General features: G+C 35.4%; 1 protein-coding gene across 2 annotated transcripts; it reads right to left on the bottom strand.

Annotated features, from left to right (window-relative positions):
- Positions 1-1,521: 1,521 nt before the first annotated feature.
- LOC138695745 (zinc finger protein 572-like) lies at positions 1,522-18,051 on the bottom strand. 2 transcript variants are annotated; one of them, XM_069819906.1, is made up of 4 exons: positions 17,797-18,051; positions 16,619-16,756; positions 8,919-9,076; positions 1,522-3,445 (listed from the first exon to the last, which is right to left on the bottom strand). In XM_069819906.1, the coding sequence occupies exons 1-4, from the start codon at positions 17,929-17,931 to the stop codon at positions 2,479-2,481; spliced, it is 1,398 nt and encodes a 465-aa protein (XP_069676007.1). In that variant the 5' UTR covers positions 17,932-18,051; the 3' UTR covers positions 1,522-2,478. The 2 variants fall into 2 exon arrangements, with proteins under 2 accessions (XP_069676007.1, XP_069676006.1); XM_069819905.1 differs by having other exon boundaries at positions 1,525-3,445; positions 8,919-9,073.
- Positions 18,052-21,928: the final 3,877 nt, after the last annotated feature.

A 21,928-nucleotide genomic window follows, 5' to 3' on the forward strand; every position in this document is an offset into this window, starting at 1 on the left:
CCCCCCCCCCCCACATGCAGAGTTGCTGTTGAAAATGGGACGGAATGGATCAACAGTTGATAAATGTGGTAGTAGACAGTATGCCATGAGGAGTACAAGCATTAAGCAATGCAAGAGGAAGCACTACACTCTATTGAAGATGCTAAGATAGTCCAGCCAATACTCAATTTTCATTTGGCCATCCACACCATTGTCATAATTTTGTCAACAACTGTTAAAAATAAATATATTTCCATTCCTTACCTTTCCTTGGTCTTGTCTTTGATTGAAGGTCTGGTTGACAGGTGATGCAAAACTTTTTTTTTATGAGTGTATAATATCACAGAATTTCAGTCGCTAAAGTTAGTTGCTGTCACACGCACATAATTATAAAAAAACTAACAACATTAAAATGATTTTCCGCGAAGATTTTCGTTTGCAGCTGGACCAGGCCTCTTTCCAACAAGAAACCAATAGTCAGCAATCATGCTGGGTGACCATTTTCCCATGTAGTCCTTTGAATATCAGATACATATATCCTGATGGAATCTTTCTCCCTATGCTCATTGCTCACTGTTCTGAGGTTTGGTGGAAAGATATCCAAATGGCAGTGCAGAAAATGTATTTTCAGGAATACTATATACCTTGACAATTTCTCTTTAGAATAATGCATAGTACTGTTTTTAACAACAGACTTCAAAACTGACTTTGTGAATTTCGTTCCAGAAGAAAACAGTGTCAACCATCGCAGTAGTGGAAGTGTCATACTCGTTCTCTGACGTTATACAAGTATACTTAAAATATTATTATATCCAATTGTAAGTTTGTGATAAATTGAATAACTATATGTTTAGTGAACAACTAAAATATCAACATCAGGTAGAAGATTTGTACGAAAAACCACATTCTATATGTATTAATAAGTTGGCAACACAGTAGAGTCATCTGCGTCACGCACATGGTTGTTCCCCTCAATGACATACATGATTGGTCCTACATTCCTGTAGCTGCCCTCAATCAGAGTCCACACATCTCTGGCACAATAGAAGTCTCTCAAGTGATGGCACGACATTGCATGCAAAAATGATGCAACATCCTGAAGCAGGTCGCTTAAGGATCTCTTGAAACAAATAACCACGATCAATCTTATTCATAAGACTGTAAAAAATTACCTACAATAAAGTATCTTAGTTTAGTTGTTAGTGGTTTTAATTCGGATCTTAGGATTTTTCTTATGCTGCTTCATGTAGTTACCCAAGGTACCGAGATTCTAATGTAGTACAATTTCATATTGCAAATTTACTTGACAGTCCACGCCTTCAATTACATGATGAATAACGGCTAATTCAGAAAAAAATGACCATAACGATATTAGCTATTTAATTTAAAATCTGGAATGGATATTAAAAACTCTGCGAAATCTCGTTTAGAATTTCCAAGTGATTCAATCCAGAATTTTACTAAAATGAAGTCAACTACCACATATTTAGTCAACGAAATTCATTAAACTGAACATATTGGACATGTTGCAACATTTAGTAGACCTCAGTAAGGAATGGATATATATTTATCTCATAACATGGTTAACACATACAAATCATCAGTCCATTTGCCGGATATCATGGACGATCAGTGACAGGTTAAGTTTGGTGTATTCAGGCTTTTGGTAGGCCTACACAAAGTGTATATACAAGACATACCAAAAACATAAACCAAACCTAACCTGTTACTGATCCTCGATGACGTCACACACGTCCGTCATATTGACCAACATTTTCTACCGAATTATCAAATCATCTGCTCGAAGGCCAAAGTCTGCCATACAGGAATAACATGTGATCCCCTGGCTGCTAACACAATAATGAAGGGCTGCACCCCCACGAAGACTTAAGGCTAGTCTGAGATAAGATGCCTTAGACCATGACGTGCACAGTTAACACATATTCTATTAATTATTATGTTTTATTTAATGACACTTTTAACTTTAGATGCTATTTAGTGTCCATATTCAACATGGGCGAGAAACTACCGACAAATTTTGCCCGAAACCCTCCATTAGAGGCGGAGTTATTAATAAAAAATATGGGCGACACTTCTTTACTTTTTTCCCAACACAAGCCACACTAAGAATTTTATCACTTTTTAAGCAGTTTGAACTGCAACTGTAACCAGGAATCACCGAGTTGGACTATGTACTATGTAAGGTGTACGTATTAATAGATTAAATACTTCACATTCATTTAAGTTTGTATTCAAAATTTGTTTTAAAATTTGCTTGTCCAAAATTTTCAACACACACAGACAATAACGATACATGTTACTTTTGTTTTTGCTATCATTATAAACCAAATTTACGTAATACTTTATATAAATACTACCATACAATAATCAGAAGTTATAAAACAATATTCTGAGCCTCACAGGCACGAAACTGGCAGATAAAATATATCAGAGAGAATAAATACATTCTTGTGGTTTATGAAGAGTTTTGAACATATTTTATTGCAACTGTGGTCCAGCACTAATTAAAACAACATTTCGCTCCATCGTCATATCTGCCACGGTTGGTCTGTAATGTACATACGGCATCGTTCTCTGAAACTCTATCGGTGCGAACGGAATCTCACCAGTATGACTGCGCATGTGTTTGTTGAGGCTATTCTTCTGCCCAAAACTCATCCGACACACAGTGCAACGATATGGTTTCTCCCCAGTATGAGATCTCATATGTTTCGTTAAATCGTAACTTTGTACAAATCTTCTCCCACACTCGGTGCACAAGTACGGTTTTTCACCGAGATGAGTTCTCATGTGGTTGATCAACGTGCTACTGCGACCGAAATTATTACCACACACGTTACAGTGGAATGGCTTTTCACCCGTATGACACCGCATGTGCTTGGTGAGGGTATCACTCCTACCAAAACACTTGCCGCACATTGTACACAGAAATGGCCTCTCACCTGTATGAATCCTCATATGCTTATTTAAGTTACTACTCATACCGAAACTTTCACCGCATACTTTACAAGAAAACGGTTTTTCTCCTGTATGTGTCCTTAGATGCAACAACAGGTGTTGTTTTCTTGCGAAGTTCTTGCCACAGTCGTGGCAGAGGAAGCTTTTCTTTTCTTTTACTTTCGGAGCTTTCACTTCAAGTTTAACAAATGGTTCAATTTTAACATCATTTATTAAATTATTGTCGTCATTTCCTTGTCCTTGATTACCAAAGTTATCTGATGCAGTTGCCTTTTCATTATTTTCTGCTTTTATGTCATTTGCCTCACTTACAGAATTATTACAAGATGTCCATTTCTTTACACTCTTCTTCTCTTTCGGTCGTTTCTTTGGTGAAACGTTAGCTTTCTTCTGCTTCTTAATGCCAATCATGTTATCTTCCGAGGAAGGTCCAGCATGAGGTTTCTCCCACTCCGCCTGCTCTGGTACAATCTCTTCGTCAGATATTCTGTCAAAAACATATATGAAAAAACTAACATGTCTTAACCATTCATTCAATCAGTATTATTCAGAAAACAAGACAACGAAGAAATTTTAGATGAAATTGGTACAGAACACCATTCGCAGAAAATCACACACTATGCCAGACACACCAAATCTCAGTCTATTTTTTGAGATGTCAGAAAAGTGTCTGATTAACACTTAAACCTTAAAATACACATCACTGAAGATTCAATTATTCTTTCAGAGAATTCAGCTCTAACATGTAGTTCAGCATTATCACCTTATTTATGGTTATAGAAATGGGCAATTTAGAGCAATTCTCAACTACGTTTCAAGGAAAACAAAGAAAGTTTTAATGCACAAGTACACACGTGCTTCACATATCAAATTATAATTAGGATATACATAACATAGCTATTTTAGACTGATTGACCTCCATCTTCTCAAAAGAATGTGTATATACAAATCATACATTTTTGCATTTACAAATATACATACGTAAGTACATTAGATACAAGGGTGATTTGGAAAGTCAGTTCTGGTCTCGTCTGTCAAGCACAGTGTCATCTTTGTTCCGCTATGTAGCTTGGTTCTGTACGGTCCTGGCAGTGTCATTGTAAGTTGCATTCGACCGTTTCTCTCACCAAGACAGGCGTTTAAAATGTGTGCAGTAATTGAAGCTACAGCCAAGTGTGAGGTAGTGCAGTAATATACTTTCTGTGGCAAAACAGTTAACAGGAACTGCAATTCATTGTGAGATTACTGTAGTGTACAGGAACATTATGAGTGACAATATTGCTCGATGTTCGTGTCGTGAATTCCAAGATGAATGCACTAACATCCATGGTTGACCGTTGCAAAAGTGGATGATGTGGTCAAAGAAACTCACCGTTTCACAATTTGAGCATTTTCCTCAACTCAGTCGAGCTGTTCTGTACGAAGTGGTGACACAAGGGTTAGGCTATCATAAGTTTTGTGCTCTGTGGGTACCGAAAGTTGTCTGAAGCTCAAAAAACTACGAGGATCGGAGTAGCACGGCGCTACAAGAGTGAAGATGATGAGTTTCTTCACCAGATTTTCACAGGATATGAGATGTGGAAACATTTTCAACCAAGAAGATCAAGGCAACTTTCTTTTGGTACAAGAAAGGTGTATTTTTGGCGAATGTCACAGAACAAAGAACAACAATAAACTCTGGCGTGTACTGTCAGACACTAACCAAACAGAGGAGAGCAATTCAGAACAAACGACGTGGCATGTTGAGTTCTGTTCCACGACAATGCCCAGCTGACACTCAAACCCTTCAGTGGGAGGTGTATCATCATATAGTCCTGACTCGGCTCTGAGTACTGCCACCTGTTCCAAACATAAAGAAATGGCTTGGACCCAAGTAGTTTCAAATGGATGAGGAGAGTGTAATTGAGTCGCTACGATCACAGGCGGCTGATTTTTATGCAGAGGAAATTTCGAAGCTTGTGAAGCGGCACAACAAATGTCTGAATGTAAATGGAAATTATATTTGAGACGTAATTGAAAGGTGCATTTTCACTTGCATGTAATAAAAGTTACTTCAATAAAGTGCTTTCTGAAAAAATTACAGGAACTAATTTTCCAAATCACTTTTGTACAATAACAAAGTAGTGTACGTATACATTTCTATTTATGGGTTATTACAGCCCATCTTGTTTAATTTTGTATCTTAATTCCATCGAACTTAGAATTCTTCAAAAATTTTATTTTGACTAATGAAATAGCACAAAATTCGGACAATCCAATGCTGCTACATACTCACAGATTTAATGCCATGACGGTTTAGGCGTACTTATTGCAACCAGCTTTTCCTTCTTCCTTACCAACCCCTCGTCTTAGACAGTCATGTCTAAAAAAAAAACTAGTCTATTTAAACCATTTGTGCTTTATGGTTTAAACAACAATTTTTGCCTAACTCCGATGTAAGATAAAAGTTCTCTGCCAGAACAAATGAAGCTACTGAGTAAAATTCCTTGTCTGAGTTAGAAATGTTAACACATTGCAACCTGCCATTAGTGGAGGAGGCACAGTCAGTGTGTTGTAAGTTGAAAACATCAACAGCAAAGAACAATTTTTTACTTATTCATATCTTATTTTACTTGCATGTATTTAAAGTTAAATGACTCTCAATAACTTGTTAATTTATATTAAATGACTTTCTGCTCATTTTTTGATTTGTATTCAAGTCATGTAAATGTTCAGGCAAAAATACCTACTTGATGGCTCACAATAATGAAAGCTGTGCAAGAGGTGCATGATGAAACTGATTATTCGTGACATGACACAAAGGAATCTAGAGTAAAATGGACAAACCTCATGCAACATCGTTTCATCGATTGTAAATTTAATAGGCCTACAGTATTATCAAAATCTGATTCAATGTCTGGCAAATAAACACAGCACACTGCCATTCGGTTAACGTTTTAAAAAATTAAATGCTGACATCAGCTAGTTTTGTTAGTGAAAGAGCTATCAAGAGAACTAAAAGTGCATTTAATATCACGTGAAATATTTTACATGCCTAGTACTGAATTTTATGCTATCTCTACTTTCATTTGAATGAAAAAATAATCTACAACTTTACGAACATAAGAAAACTATGAAAGTAAATATAAAACATAAAAAGAAAAACTCTGGAGAGCCAAGTAAACCCTAGCCAAGACTGAAAAACTTCAGGCTGTTTACTCTTATGATGTTTATGATATTCTGTTAATACTTTCACAAAACATAAGCTTTTCTAAAAAATCACGAAACAAACACATTCAGAAGAGGCAGATCCTAGACATGATATTAAGAGCACAAGCTACTTAGAAATCAAGAAATGATCAAGAACTCTTACTGTCTCTTTCATCTCACAATGATGATTGGTTAGTTTCCTATAAACCGATAAGATCAATACAGTATTACTAGAATTTTTGCCTCCAAAATCAGAGAATGGTTTCATTGTCAAACTGAAATACTGGCATACTATTGTGACAGCCGGGACTCAATCACCTGTCCCACGGAGGGCGGGGTGCACGAGAAGACGGGCGACGCGGCGAAGGAGGCTGCAGCCATGCAAACTGAAGGGGACGGACGTAAGGGGAACGACGGCACACTGAGCCGCGGCAGAGAGAGGGAAGTAAAGCAGCTGCGACTGAGGGGAGAAATCCAGAGAAGTTTCGGGAAGCGCCATCCTGACGGCATCTGTAGATTGTTCGCGAAATCGTAGTTTCTGGAAACTATGGTTTAGTGATAAATAGCAGACGCGAAGAAGGAGCGAGTCAGTAGTTGTTAGTATTGGACAGCGAGTTCAGTTGTGTGAACCAGCAGCGCCCAGGAGTCTAGGGTTCGACACACGAGTGAACTTGAGCAGTGTCCAGGCAGAAGCAACGCAGTTGGAAGTCTTGAGTTCGAGTGCAGTGGACTGTCTCTGGAAGCCTTGGGTTCGATATACTGTGAACTTGAGTGAATGAGCTAGAAGAACTAGCCAAGGCAACGAACTGTGGACTGACAGTTCTGTTTTGTAAATAGTGCTTTGTGAACATTAGTTAAGATTGGCAGTACATTGTTGTTCTCAATAATCCAAGTAAATTGTCATTGTCGTCTGTGGAGTGCAATAACGAATACTGTGTTGCTGTGTGGAGTGGAAACCCCATTGTTGACGGGAGTGTTTAAATTCAATTATAGAAAGTGATTATTGTTGTAACAATAGAAGTTACACTATCATGACAAATACTGTAGGCTACTTCCTTCTTAAGAACTTTTGAATTACCTACACACATGCCGATGCCAGAAAAGAATGTGATTTACAAAGTGTGACCTACAATTAATTACAGAGCGTATTTCTGTGGTAACTTTCAGTAAAAGAATACAAGAAAATATGGATTCAATTTATAATAGTGCAATTATTTATCATTTAGAGAGAGCATCACTGTGAATTAGGTTTCTATATTTCGACCAAATTTTGATTACCAATAGAAGGAATAATAATATATTATTATTGTATTCCCACATGTTACACTAAAAGCAATCACACTGCAATGTATAAGCAACTTTCAATACACTAAGTTAGGGCATTTTGTATTTTTTTTTCCAATTAATACAATTACTACGTCTTTTGTTAAAATTCTAGTTCATATAACATAATAATCAATGAGATTTGTCCACGTTAATTTAATTACTCGAAATAACTTCAGATGAAAGCCTCTTAAGTGCGAGTCAAACTTCGCAAATCCCTCCGTGCGCGGGGAGGGGTTGGGTGGGTGTGTGTAATGTACTCTATTACATATACTTTTATGTTTTATAATGCCTTAAGTCCTTATGTTTAGAAGAACTAACCAGATAAAGCAGCAGAATGTGGTGGATACTGACTGTTCATAATTCACCCACATGAAGCTAGTAATGCAGACCAATTTACCAACAGAGTTGATACCCAGGATGTGGTCTAGTGATGAGATGAAATTGTGATGGACATTTGTTGGGGGACTGGAGCTCCCACAAAAAAAAAAAAAAAAAAAAAAAAAAAAAAAAAAAAAAAAAAAAAAAAAAAAAAACTCCTGTGTTACTTAGATTATGGGCTTGTCCAACACAAATAAGGGGTACACCAGGGATCGAACTTAGGTCCACAGGATTATAAGTGAGCGCTCTAGCTACTAGACCGCCATGGCGACTTGTAGCAGAAATATAGCAATCCTCAACTCTGTTCTGTAGTTACACCAAAGAAAAACATTGCAATATTTTTGTGCTCACTAAGACAAATAATGTCACATCTAAGGTAAAAGTTATATTATATGATTGCTACTGTTCAGACGTCACTGAAAACAATCAGATATTCCCTGGGAAATGCCATAATTTTGAAGTAGTTTACATATCCACACTGCCACTATTATCTTCTCTCTTTGATACGTTATGACACTTTACAAATAAGAACATTTAACATATCTATGACTTGTCATCGTCTTCCTGCTCCTATCATTATCATAATCATCATCATCATCATCGACTAGACTTGAATCATTTGTCCTATTCTGCCCTCTAAAATTTGTTCACATCATATTTTTCATGATCTGGTTGATCAATTATTAATTCTTTAGAAATATCTCATTTGTGTATTTTACATGGAACCAGCCTAAAGCAACAGAACTGTTCCTGCCTGTCTTCACAACTGCTACAGACATGTTGGGACATACTTTGCACAGGTATGCATTTTCCTATTTTCTGTTGCCTATTAAATATGACTTTATTTCCTTCATTATCAAAGAATGTAAAGGCTTGTGGCCAATATTTAATTCGAGTACCGGTAACAGAACTGCAGTTCCAGTGCAATCTTTTAGAATATCCTTTCCTTCAATAGCCAATGTTTCATATTGACTAAGTATGTATAAGTAACTAAAAGTAGTAATTAATGTGTAACACTTTTTACAAAAACTTCTAGCTTGAATATCTTGAGAAGTGTTTTAAATTACCTTTGGTCATCATAACTATTATCATCTTGATCTACAGCAGCAGTATCAAGCAATGATGTGTCTTCTTCCGTGATTTCATCCTTCACAGTTTCTATTTTCCAGCATTCTTCATTATTGTCGGCTCGGAACACAGAGTGCAGTATATTGTCGCTGTTCTGCTGGTAAATGGAAAGAAATAATTACATATTATAACATATATTCCCCGATTATCAGCCAATGAATGAAACTCAACAGCAGATCGTTCACACTGACAGTAAGTAATGTGGCTATCGCTCAATACACCGAGAGAGTTAAACCTAGACTACTGGCATTCTTAACAAGCCACATAGTTGCTAGTGCACTGGATTTGTTTGCCTTAAGTCCAACAAAGGACACAATGCATCTACGGTGTCAGTTATTGCTTTAAGCCATTCATGTCTAAGATCTTTAGTGGCAGTCTACAACCTTGCAGAGAAAAATCCATATACACATGGGCATATCTTCAAGTGTTTGTTTTGTTAGAACATGCTTCAGACAATGTTTCTTCTTATCAAGAATGTAACCTGTTTCACGACCCTTATTCAATATCTAATGTATAGAGTCCCATGAAAGTGATTTACTTTCAGGAAAATTCATGTTCCCGATTCTTAAGATGCTTCATGTACTTAATTTAATATAAATAAATATCAAATTTAAAAATTTCTGTGTTCCTGCCAATATCGCAGTGTTATTTTAAAATTATACAAGATATACATAATAAAAGTTTTGTTGTGGGCTGGAACTAATATCGGTATATCGCTTCATATGAAAAGAAATTATATTGAATGTCCTTCATACTCTCAAATTGTAAACCGAAACAAAAGTAAAACATTATAACCAACACAACTGTAGTTTCATTCTTGACTCTGGGTGGTGTGTTCAAAGTCATTATTCCACGCTAAATTGCACACCGACAAAACACTACCTTTTCATAAATGGTCCAAGTTTTTTTATGGATTCCATGCATGAAACAGAGCGACATGTATTCCTTTACTTTCACAATTATTTATTATTTGTGGAATTATGATTGTTTGAAATTATGCAAATTATGCACGTACTGTTACACAAGATCACTTGGTACTCTAAGTCTATATACAGGATGAAAGGAACCGATGCACCAAAATTTAAGAGGTGATCTACATGTTAAATACAACAAAACTTTTATTACACTTCTCCTTCAATGAAGCACTGTTAAGCAGGGAAAGAATAGATTTGCCCAATGTTTGCAGCGCTCTATTGTGGTAATGGCCTGAGAGAAATATAAAAGCAGATTGGTAAAAATAATCTGAATAGTTAATGTCCCGAGTCTGTTTTTGTAAACTAAACCGTTAGCAACGAATTTAAGTTGAATAATTGCGAAAATTGTTAAAATAAATCTTGCACTGCAGCACAGTGTCTACGACTAAGTACAGCAGAGGGGGGGAGAAAGGTATGGGATGGGCCGGCCGCACTTCCTAGAGTCATTGTAGTAGCTGTCATGTTGCCAAATGTTTCATAGAAACATAAAGATTTCCTCTAAAAGGGTGAATGTTAGAAAAAAACTTATTTTAGATTCTTCAAATCTCTCCCGATGATGTATTACCAGTTTCATTTTGGCGCAGTGGTTACAGTCCATCCTGTATAGGCCTGGGAGCCATTCTATGTGAAATGGAACACTTAAAAACACTACATTTTTATAAAAATGTTCAAACTTGTTTTCTACATTTCTCGGTGTTAATTTTTATGTAACATAACTTCCTACAAAACTATTCACAGTCAAAGTTATAGACATTGGCTGGTTACGGTGTTCTACAAACACATGTAGCCTATCTCCAAATCTGTACATCGCTCATTTTAAACCTTAAAATGTGGACTTTCAAACTATATAAATTCAAATGTAATTGAAGTTAAAGATAGCTGAATTTAACATGATTTTAACATTAATTTAGAAAATATTAAGTTAACCCACTATGTTAAAAATGTATGAAAAATACTAGCATATTTCTTAATGCCTGTTCTAATGACCACCAAAGTTTCAAAGTGGGGTTTCTTTTACAAGTGTGTGAAATAGATGTTTATATGAGATATATTGCTCCAGAAGTAACGCCGAGCACAGGAGTGGAATGCCTACTGATTTATTTATAGCACTGCATATTTACGTTTCTCTTGAAAGAAAGAAGCAAGTGAAGAAACTAATAAACCTCAGTCTTTCATGTGTTGAACAATCTGTTCAGTTTAAATATCACTAGCCGGGTTTTTACGGAATACTTAGTGAATGCAATACCGTGCATCATGTGGCTAATGAGAAAGACAGGCTTTGGCACGAAACGGAGTCACGTGATTATCATGGTCTAGTCATGGCTATCTTGACAATCACCTAATATAAATCATGTTCAAGTTCTAAAAAAACAAAGAAATTGCTATAGTAAACTCATGTTAAAAGTGCATTTATTTATAAACTTGTTCAATGTTATAACTACGAATGTGATGTTGCGCCATAGCCTGTCTTTCTCGTTAGCCACTCGGCGCATCATAAGTGACGCAAAAAGACACGAATATGATGCGTGTTTTAATTCATTCCATGAAAAAAAAAAGTCACAAATATAAAAAAAGAAAGTCTTTGCGCCATGTGACAAATGCTATGTTAGTGAAATTGAAATTGGAGAACATAGTATTGTCATCACAACTGAACGTGTGTGATACTTGTCGAGCAAATATTTCAAAACTTCTTAACCCTGAGCATATAACTAGTGAGCTGTGTGTACCTGGGAATAGTTCTCGAAATCTTCCTGAACACAAATCCCAAGAAAGTAGCGAAACAAACTCGTCTACTACTATGGTTTCTGAGGAAAGGGCCCACTTCTCTATTGTCAATGAAAGCTTGGTATCATTAGGGAAATCTCCCATTAAGAAAGGAAACTCGCTCAAAAAAGTTACCCTCGTCAGAAATTACAAAAAATAAAAAGTGCACTCAAAGATAAACTATTTCATATTGAAAGCGAGTCTACTTTGGACGAAGACGAAGATAAAAGTCATGACAGTTCAAATATAGTACAAAAGTTGACCGACTCATTTCATGCTACTGATAGGAAATTTAAGTCCAAATCTTGATAATTTTCGAAGTTGATCTTATTCTAAAATTAAAGAACATTTTCAAACATCTACACAAATTCTGCTAAACAATTAGCCAAAGAAAAGGGAATTTTGGCCACACTTCAAATGAAATCCGGAAAGAGTTTAGGAATTTCTATTGTAGAAAAAGTGATAAATTCTGATGATGTCAGTAGAGTAATGGCGGGTAAAAAGAATTATAGGCCTATTACAGTGAAGGAAAACGGTAAAAAAATCCATAAACAGATATGGAGAAGAATGGAATGTGTGAGACAGACAGCCAGAATACGAAATGAAGCTATGCTAGAAAGAGTTGAAGAAATAATAATGCTGAAATTGATCACGAAGAGAAAAATAAATTGGCTGGGTCACTGATTGAGAAGAAACTGCCTACTGAAGGATGCACTGGAAGGAATGGTGAACGGGAGAAGAGTTCGGGGCAGAAGAAGATATCAGATGATAGACGACATTAAGATATATACAGATGTACAGACGACTCTGCTGTTTAAACTTTATGTTCTTCAAAATTAGGAGGGGACAATGTATGGCAGAATGTTCGATCAATGTGTTTTAGTGACCACAAAATATCTTGATTTGAGTATTCTCTTTGTTAGTGCTTTCAATTTTGTGAGTTTTTGTTAGTTGTAAGACACAGATATATACAAATATTAGTTATCTTATTGAAAACCCGCACCTGTGGAGTAACAGTTAGCACGTCGGGCCGTGAAACCAGGTGGCCTGAGTTCGATTCCCGGTCAAGGCAAGTTGCCTGATTGAGGTTTTTTCCGGGGTTTTCCCTCAACCCAATATGAGCAAATGCTGGGTAACTTTCGGTGCTGGACCCCGGCCTCATTTCACTGGCATTATCATCTTCATTTCATTCAGATGCTAAATAACCTACGTTGTTGATAAAGCGTCGTAAAATAACCTACTAAAATAAATAAATCTTACTGAAATTTACATATAATTTTTGTGTTTTGTACAATTGCCCTGTGTGATTTTAATAAATGGACGTGGACACTGATCTTATGAACCAAGGCAGGTCATATATAGATATGACAATGATGTTACAAACAAGTCAATCATCTGCTTCATCTAAAATAAATTTAGATTTCATGGAAATATCAGATAAACATAACTAACCTACAATATACGTATATCAATGGAATCAGCAATCAACAAATAAAAATGAGAAAAGAAATAAATGACAATGAGTACATACCAAAAAAAAAAATCTTTACAAGTATATTCAGTTAAATATACCGCACTCCACTAGAAGAGTGTTACATCTGAAAATATCTCACTTTCGGGAAATGGAGATTGAAATTTAGTCAGTTTTGGAATCGTGCTGGTGACTGCTATGGACAATGATTTGCAACTTTCTCACGACATGGGAGTTCAACCATAACAGTAATTGACTTTTTTTAAATATAATTTCACACGATGTAAGCATATGCGAGAAAGGCTTTCTTAGCATTTTCGTGAGATGTAACGCTAATACCATTAATAATATTTCAAAATAATTATTTTCAATTTATGTTAATGAAAATATTTATTCGTTTACAATAATTGAAGGAATTACTGAAGGAAATAATAATGGAAAACAAACTTTTTGTATGAACTTTGAGTTATTTTCTCAGAAAAAGGAAGTGTGTGTAGCTATATTGGTAGATCTGTTATACTTATTTATCATCAAAAATGGAATTTATCACAGTTATACACTACAATTATTTAAAATAAAAGTCATTCATTACACTAATTAGTACATTAGATTATTTTATCATCTTCACGTTTGTCTCTGACGTACCCTACCATGGTAAATTTATTATTTCCTCTTTTTTCTTATACAGTTCGATACAAATTATATAAATAGGCCTACTGATGTTTATCCATGAACAATTGACATAAATTAAGAAAATAAAACAAACACTGGAACAAATATTATTTCAGTCTAAGTGATACTGCATTACAAAGAGGCGTAAAAACTGTACTAAACCTGTGGAATGCTTTCACAACTCAAAAAAGGCTTAAACCTTGCTTCTTTCGAACAGAAATGAAATCGAACCATTGATTTTGAGTAGCTTTTGGAAAGATTCTACAGGGGTGATCTTCCTTGCTGGAAAGCGACTCCGAATAGCTCTTTATCTAGGAACTCTAAAGAAGAAAAATTATTCAATATGTCTTTCAAAATATAGTTATCAACAAATGGGGGATAAGAGTCATATTCGAAAGGCAGTGTTTTCCAATATTTTTTTGCGACAAACTTTAGGCTCCTCATTATTGTATTCATCATTCATTTTGCATATAGGTTTATGGCCTAAGTTTTCGCTATTCTGATTGTTGGTGGTTCCATTGAGGATCATTTCACTAATATATGAAAATGTGAGTTTAGAGTAATTAATTAATATGAAATACGACTTTAGAGTAGGTATTTAATTAATGTAAAAGTTAAATAAAAATATAATTATAGCATTCCAAAATTATAAAAATGCATTTTCAGAAGCTTTCTATCTCCAGTACTTATCGTACATGGGATTAAGCCTAAAAAATATTTATCTTTAGAAAGTAAAATGAAGAGGCAAATGGTTATGATATTGCTGTGTAATTAAATATGTGACATCATAAGCTGTTACAACTAAAAAATGTACATCCTATATAAGTGATGACAGTTACATGTTTATTTATAACCAAATGCAAGAAGACTGCAATGAAGGCAAAGTGAGATTTAATTACTCGAAGACTGTTACATCTCAACATGTAACACTGCTTTTAAACAATCAATGGGAGATGAAGAGATTATTACAGTGGAAGACAGTAGTATCTCTTCATGTAACAGTCATCTGGGCTAAGGAATACAATAAAGCAACTTATCCAAAACCGAAGACCATTATAACTCTACGTGTAACACTATTAACCACCTCACAACCATGAAAAAGCAAAGCACTGAGTTATTCCGAAATGTAACACTAGTCGCTCTTCCGTCAATTCCCCAATACAAAACCGAAGAGCGTTACATACGCATTCTACCGCCTATTTGACGAACCAGAGTTACAACGTTAATTCAGGTGGTAGAATACGTTTTTTTGCATACGAAAATGGTGTTATCTCGAAATCGACAATTTCATAGATGTAACACTCTTCTAGTGGGGGTAAGATATGACTGGTTCAAAATTAAAAACTACAAACATCACAAGAAACGAATTTGAAGTACTGTCTAATGCTTTCTTAATCGAATCAGTGCTAACAAAAATGTGAATCCTAATCCAATGCAGAGCCACCTCTATCATTTAACTTCCTCTCTTCCGAATTTCTTCACTGAAATTCAATAGTAATTTACAAGACAATTTTCGCGGTATATAACCATGAAAGTGCTACGTATTTATCCGATCTTACATGATAAACTTCAAATTATATACCTTTGTAATGCTTACAGCTTTTCATGGAATAAAATTTCTTCCTTTCGTTGTTAACGGTTTTCTTTGCGATTTAGCATGGAAATGACAATCTTAAATAAATCATTGTTATAAAATTCAGATTTTTTACTTCGTTTAACGACGCTATATCAACTACGAGGTTATTTAGCGTCGATGAGATTGGTGATAGCGAGATGGTATTTGGCAACATGAGACAGAGGATTTGCCACAGATTACCTGACATGGGAGAAACCTCGGGAAAACCTAACCTGGTATTCAGTCCAAGCAGGGACTGAACCACGTCTGAGAGCAACTCCAGATCGGCAGGCAAGCACCCTAGCTGACTGAGCTACACCAGAGGCCTCAAATTCAGATTCTTCAATAATTTAACTTTAAAATGATATCAGGCACTTCGCGCAAAAAATGGCCCAACCCATAGTAGCCTACTTGCATACTGAGTTCACTGCTCTAAAGAGCTCCTCACATTGTGCTTATCAAAGTGTAAATCGGCTTAATGGCCATTCCCAGTTTTTCAATGACATTTCAGCACAGTTTTTGTGTAACGCATTTTACGCACTGTTACAAAGTGATAATGTGGAAATATTGGGGCATTTTTTCATTGAGTACCTCATATATAACATGTTACCAATGCAGAAAGACGAAAAAAGGTAAAATGTCATGAAATAATGGAATGACTCTTAAATAAATTTCGTGGCATACAGAGATCAGTTATCTGTGAAATTAATGGAGCAGATGATAGAACAACAAACAAATTTTTACATACTGTACTAGATATTGAATCCATAGAAGAATTCTCCCACAAAATTCACTTCCACTCTCACATAAGCTGCCATCAATCCCTATCCTGAGCAAGGTTAATCCAGTCCCTACCATCATATCCCACCTCCCTCAAATCTATTTTTATATTATCCTCACATCTACGTCTCGGCCTTCCAAAAGGTCTTTTTCCAGGTCTTCGAACTAACATTCGAAATATATTTCTGAGTGCATCCATACGAGTAGCAGTAGCAGTAGCAGTAGCAGTAGCAGTAGTAGTTGTTCCCATTGAAAAACAAAATCCTAAAAGCAATCTGGGCAAACGTTAAAACATTATTATTACTAGTAAGTGCACTACGATTAATCTTTTAATACATTCTATTGATACATCATCAAACTTACAGAAAAAGACTGATTATTCAAATACTGACGTAATGCTGTATCTGAATTTTCACACTGTTGCTTGAACTTGTACGAAGTATTCACTAGACGAACACACTGGCGACAAACCTGAGCAGGTAAACCATCTCCGGAAAAAACCTGAAAGTAGAAACAGATGTAAATTAAAACGCGGTCTGAAAATGCATATAAACTAAGTACCGGTACCTGTAGTACGTCAGCATCACAATGACCTTGTCGCATTTAATTTTCAAACATTAAATGGTCTATAATACACTATCACTGGCATTAATTTTCGAACATTAAGCATACTCCTAATAGGCCAACGCACGTCTTTCTGATGCTCAATTAAATAAGTTATGTTGGGTTTTCTATAGCACGCGACACTCGAGGTTTCTTTTTTACGAAAAACTTAGAAAAATGATCTAATTTTCAGAGAGAAGGTAGTTCTGAATGTGAAGAATTCATGTAGAACTTAAGTTGACTTGAAAACATGTTAGAAAATGGCTAAAAATTGGAAAGAATTGATCGGTGTAGGTAAACTAAGAATGATTAACACATGAAATAAAGAGGTAGAATATTTCAAAATGAACGCCAAACGCACATTTCACTTCTTTTAGTAGGCCTATATGCAAGACGTACTAAAAGCCTAAACTAACCTAATCTAGCCTGTCACAGGTTAGTATATACAAGGCACACAAAGCCTAAATTAACCTAACCTGTCCCAGTTTCGTATATGCAAGGCACACTAAAAGCCTAGACTAACTTAACCTAACCTGTCACTAATTCCCGCATTGTAGAACTTAGAAACAAGAGCTTGGAAGTTCCATGCTATTAAAAAAAAAAGCCAATATGTCGATTACCATAATTACTCAGCTTCAAGGTAATCATGTAATGACGTAAGTTTAAATAGTAAAGGTTAGCGAAATTTTGTTAATTACAGTTTATTCTCTCTTCATACCAAGTTTAATTTGTAGAACTACACTTCAATCTCACAAAACAGTATCAACCTCAACAAATCTAGTCACAACACACTAACATTTTCAAGAAGCTTATCAATGAACATACAAGCTAATCTACAGTAATATGACAAGACGTTAATTACTGTAATTTACCATCTTGTAAGTTTCTTAGGGACAGCAAACAAAATAATTTCACAGATGAATTATGATGAGATATACCTTTACAAGTGGCACAAAATTCATAATTTTATCAGAAAGGGAAACAATTTGACCCTTCCTTTCGATGAATAGAGGCAACAGCGCATCCTTTCTTGCCATACATAGTCGACAGATATTGTTAAAATTCAACTCCATTTCTCTGTTAAAAGCATTCACTTTTAATAATAAAACTGCGGAGTAAAAATCATTACTTTAAGAAGCCGCAAATTACGTAAATAATACGTCGCCATTTTCAAGTTACCACAGCTTATTTGATTTCACGATACACTGTACAGAAATAAAAAAATATCAAAGGTTCACAGCTTATTTGATTCCATGATACTACCAGATCACGATGGCAGTGCTACCAACGATCACAACCTCATACAACGTTGTTGTTGTTGTACGACCTATCGCTTTTTTTTTTACGCGAACTTAATGCCAATATGTATCCCACTGCTTTTTTTTTTTACTATTAATCTATTTTTTTGTGTACATTTTATTCAATTGTCGGTTTCTGGTTTAATTATGTAAATCCTACTTAATTGTAATCTAATACTAATATGTATACTAATGTGTTTATTTTTATTTCTACTGTGTACATTTTTTATTGAATTATCGGCTTCTGTTTTTATGTGATTCGTATTTGATTCTAACAACATTACTATGTGTTCCACTATGTTTATTTTATTTTATGAGGTAAATTTTTATGTAACTACCTCTTTTGATCTCATTATGTACCTAAATCTTATCAGTATGTAATTCTGATCCAGTTTTATGTTCAACTATGTAAGCAAGTTTTAATCCTGGTTGAGTGTAAGAGAAGGCCTTACGGCCTTAACTCTGCCAGGTTAAATAAAGCATTATTATTATTATTATTATTATTATTATTATTATTATTATTATTATTATCACAACATTGAAAAATTGAAATGAAAGTGATAAGTGATCGCCAGTGTTGCCATCTCATATGATAATGTCACAGTCTAGTATATTCAGTCACGAAGCTCAGTATGTAGGGAATATGCATCCATAGATAGTTGCTAACCACTAGGATCGCTACTGTGCCTAACGGTCAACTGGAACCATGAACGGCCGAATAATTGTTATTGTTATGCCGTATGCCACCTCCCTCAAATCCATTTTAATATTATCTTCCTATCTACGTCTCGACCTCCCCAAAGGTCCTTTTCCCTCCGGTCTCCCAACTAACACACTATTATGCATTTCTGGATTCGTCCATACATGCCACATACCCTGCCCATCTCAGAATCAGGTGTTTATAATTTACGGGTCTTGAAACAAATGGAGAGTTTATTGATGCAAATGCGCATAGTGTGCTTATGAGAATATCAGAGATCTGGATATGCATATGCACGACAATACTATTCGTGGGTATTTTGACACTTTATGAAAAAAAATCAGTAGCTGCCGATTTGATTCAATATTTCCAGGAAGTATTTGAAACAGAAATTATAGGTGTAATCAATTACGAACAATGGGTAACTGCTAACCAAACTAATTTAGAAATTTTGCAGTCTTCAGTTGAAAAATTTTTAAATAAACTTTCGACGAAGGTAGAAGTTCTAGTTCCTCACGCACCAAGCTGCGTTTCTGGCGGAAAAAACAAAAGCTCCCCATGATGGTGAATGTCTTTGCAGTGCATCTCACTTGACAGTATGTGTCGGAGGAAGAACAATTGTTTATATATATATATCTGGTGCAATATGTTACTAGTCAGTGATGTATGCAATGGAGAAGGAAAGGAACTGGCCACCCTACCCCATTATCTCCTGACCTAGTTGCCTCACGAGTGAAGCCTTATTGGTGTTACTTATGAGGTTCAAACCTGTCCTCGGACAGTTGACTAAACAACAAGATATCACCTAAAATATACCTAATAGTGCAAGCCCTATTACGTAAATTTTGATTTTAAATAACTACGAAGATAATTGAGTTTTACGAAAATAAAAGTACACGTATATATATTTTCATACATTCAATAGAATAAAAAAGTTTCACAAAAATCCAAAACCTGAAGCAGAGGGTTTAGAACAGAAAGTGTGGTAACTCGGCAAGGGTCTAATGGGACTTTTAAACCCCCTAGTGTCACCACGGCAACTGAGCGAAACATTGGCGTGGCGATCGTTCTAAGACTCCAGTTTTCCTCTTAATACTGTGGACAGAGCAGGTAGAACTCGTTCTGCTATGGAATTAAGAAGATATTTCTTGTGGTGTTCGGGTGATTTTTATTGTGCCGTTTATGTGAGTGAGTAGTAATAAGCCTAACTGTTTAGTTTTGATGTAAATCCAGTTATACTGTATAATCTGTAAGGAAGAGACGTTTCTTTTATCCACCCAAAGACTAGACTATTTTTCAGAAGTGGTGTAGAGCAATTCCACGAACACAGAAGACTGTATGCTCATTCTTATATCTGTGATATCCATTTCTCTGCGGTTTTGATTGTGATTTTTTTAAATTATGATTTATTTAACGACGCTCGCAACTGCAGAGGTTATATCAGCTTCGCTGTTGTGTCAAAATTTTGTCCCACAGGAGTTTTTTTACATGCCAGTAAATCTACTGACATGAGCCTGTCGCATTTAAACACACTTAAATGCCATCGATCTCAGCCGGCATCGAACCCGCAACCTCGAGCATAGAAGGCCAGTGCTATACCAACTGAGCTGCCGAGGGCAACTTTTGATTGTAAGAGCCGATGAATTTATTATTGCCGATAAAGAGGTGGGACTTCCACGCAAGAACTGGCGACCAAAACCGAATGCCATAACACATATTTTCCCAAACTTGCCTCGATATCTTAAAAAAAGAAAAGAAGAGAAAATATCCAACGAAGAGGACATCAATCCTTTCTCATAACAATGTACCCTTACCAAATACTATCTGGTTATGACCAATTCCACTGACGCTAAATAACCCAGTAGTTGATATAGCATCGTTAAATATCCGAGTAAAAATAATAGGATGTGACACCCGAAAATCAGAAGAACACCTTAGCTAATCATGCGCTTGTATGCATTTATGTGCCATTACTCCACAACTGAATGCCCAAAATTATGTCGTTACATTGACCGAAATCCCTTCCAGTGAATGAACTCCACATCAGCATTTCAGCTGTTTAGTGTGAGTTTTTCAAAATCGATACTTTTTTTAGAGTCCTAAACTGTGATAGGTTCGAGAAAAGTGAAAATACAAAAGAATTCAAAGGTGAATGAACGACCTTCCAGATACGCTGAACTCAAAGACTCCCTCGTCTGCCCTGTACAAAGGATTCTAGCATTACACGATTTTAGAAAATATATTACACGCAATTGACAATACAAAGAACACGTCTGCCTAAGAAAGAACCCTTGAATTATTTAGAGTGACAATTCAGAGCACTAGCGAAATACACGTATATTAATTCTTGTGGGATAGCAGATTTAAATATATTGTAACAGAAACAATTTAACCAGGATCCTCTAGAGCGACATTTTGGAATTAGAAAATGATTATCTTGTGATGATTACCATAGACTTTCTGCATCTGAACATTTTTCAATCTATGTGCCGGTTAAAAAATGTGCTGTATTAAAGTGCTAATTGTGAACTCCTAATTGAATCCAAGCACCTAGCTTCCACTTAATTAAATATACATGTTTAATTATTAATTATTTTATTTTTAATAATAGCACTTTAGTCGTAATTAACGTAAAAGTTATTTCGGTAACAAAAAGTACAATATAATTCTACTTTGCATCTAGGCTAGAACTTAATCTGGTTCACAAGTTTATTACATTTGTTTATTACGTTTCCACATCATAAGAGATTTCTAATCGAGCATATGAGAAAGTAATAGATCTCATGGAAAAGTCGTTAATTTAATATTCTCCAATAAGTACCATAGAACTACTTAATACAATGCTACCAAATTGCTTTAATTTTACAAAACACAAAATAACTTGGGTATTTCAAAAAATCAAAACTTACATTAGCATAGATATAATATCGAAGCTTAATTTATGAGTCTTATTGCACGTAATATTTTTTGTTCCCCTGAATTACGTATAAACCAGATGCAACTGCAACTAATGACTAAATAGTAGATACAAACTATTGGTGAAATAAAGTGTCTCCTTTATTATATTACATT

This window comes from Periplaneta americana, chromosome 3, assembly GCF_040183065.1.
Source record: "Periplaneta americana isolate PAMFEO1 chromosome 3, P.americana_PAMFEO1_priV1, whole genome shotgun sequence".
NCBI lineage: Eukaryota > Metazoa > Arthropoda > Insecta > Blattodea > Blattidae > Periplaneta > Periplaneta americana.

Coding starts and splice junctions, on each gene's coding strand:
- LOC138695745 (XM_069819906.1), bottom strand. CDS start 17,931: ATGGAGTTGAATTTTAACAATATCTGTCGACTATGTATGGCAAGAAAG. Junction 16,757..17,796: donor ATTTTGTGCCACTTGTAAAG/GTATATCTCATC, acceptor TTCTACTTTCAG/GTTTTTTCCGGAGATGGTTT. Junction 9,077..16,618: donor TGAATAATCAGTCTTTTTCT/GTAAGTTTGATG, acceptor TCCATTTACCAG/CAGAACAGCGACAATATACT.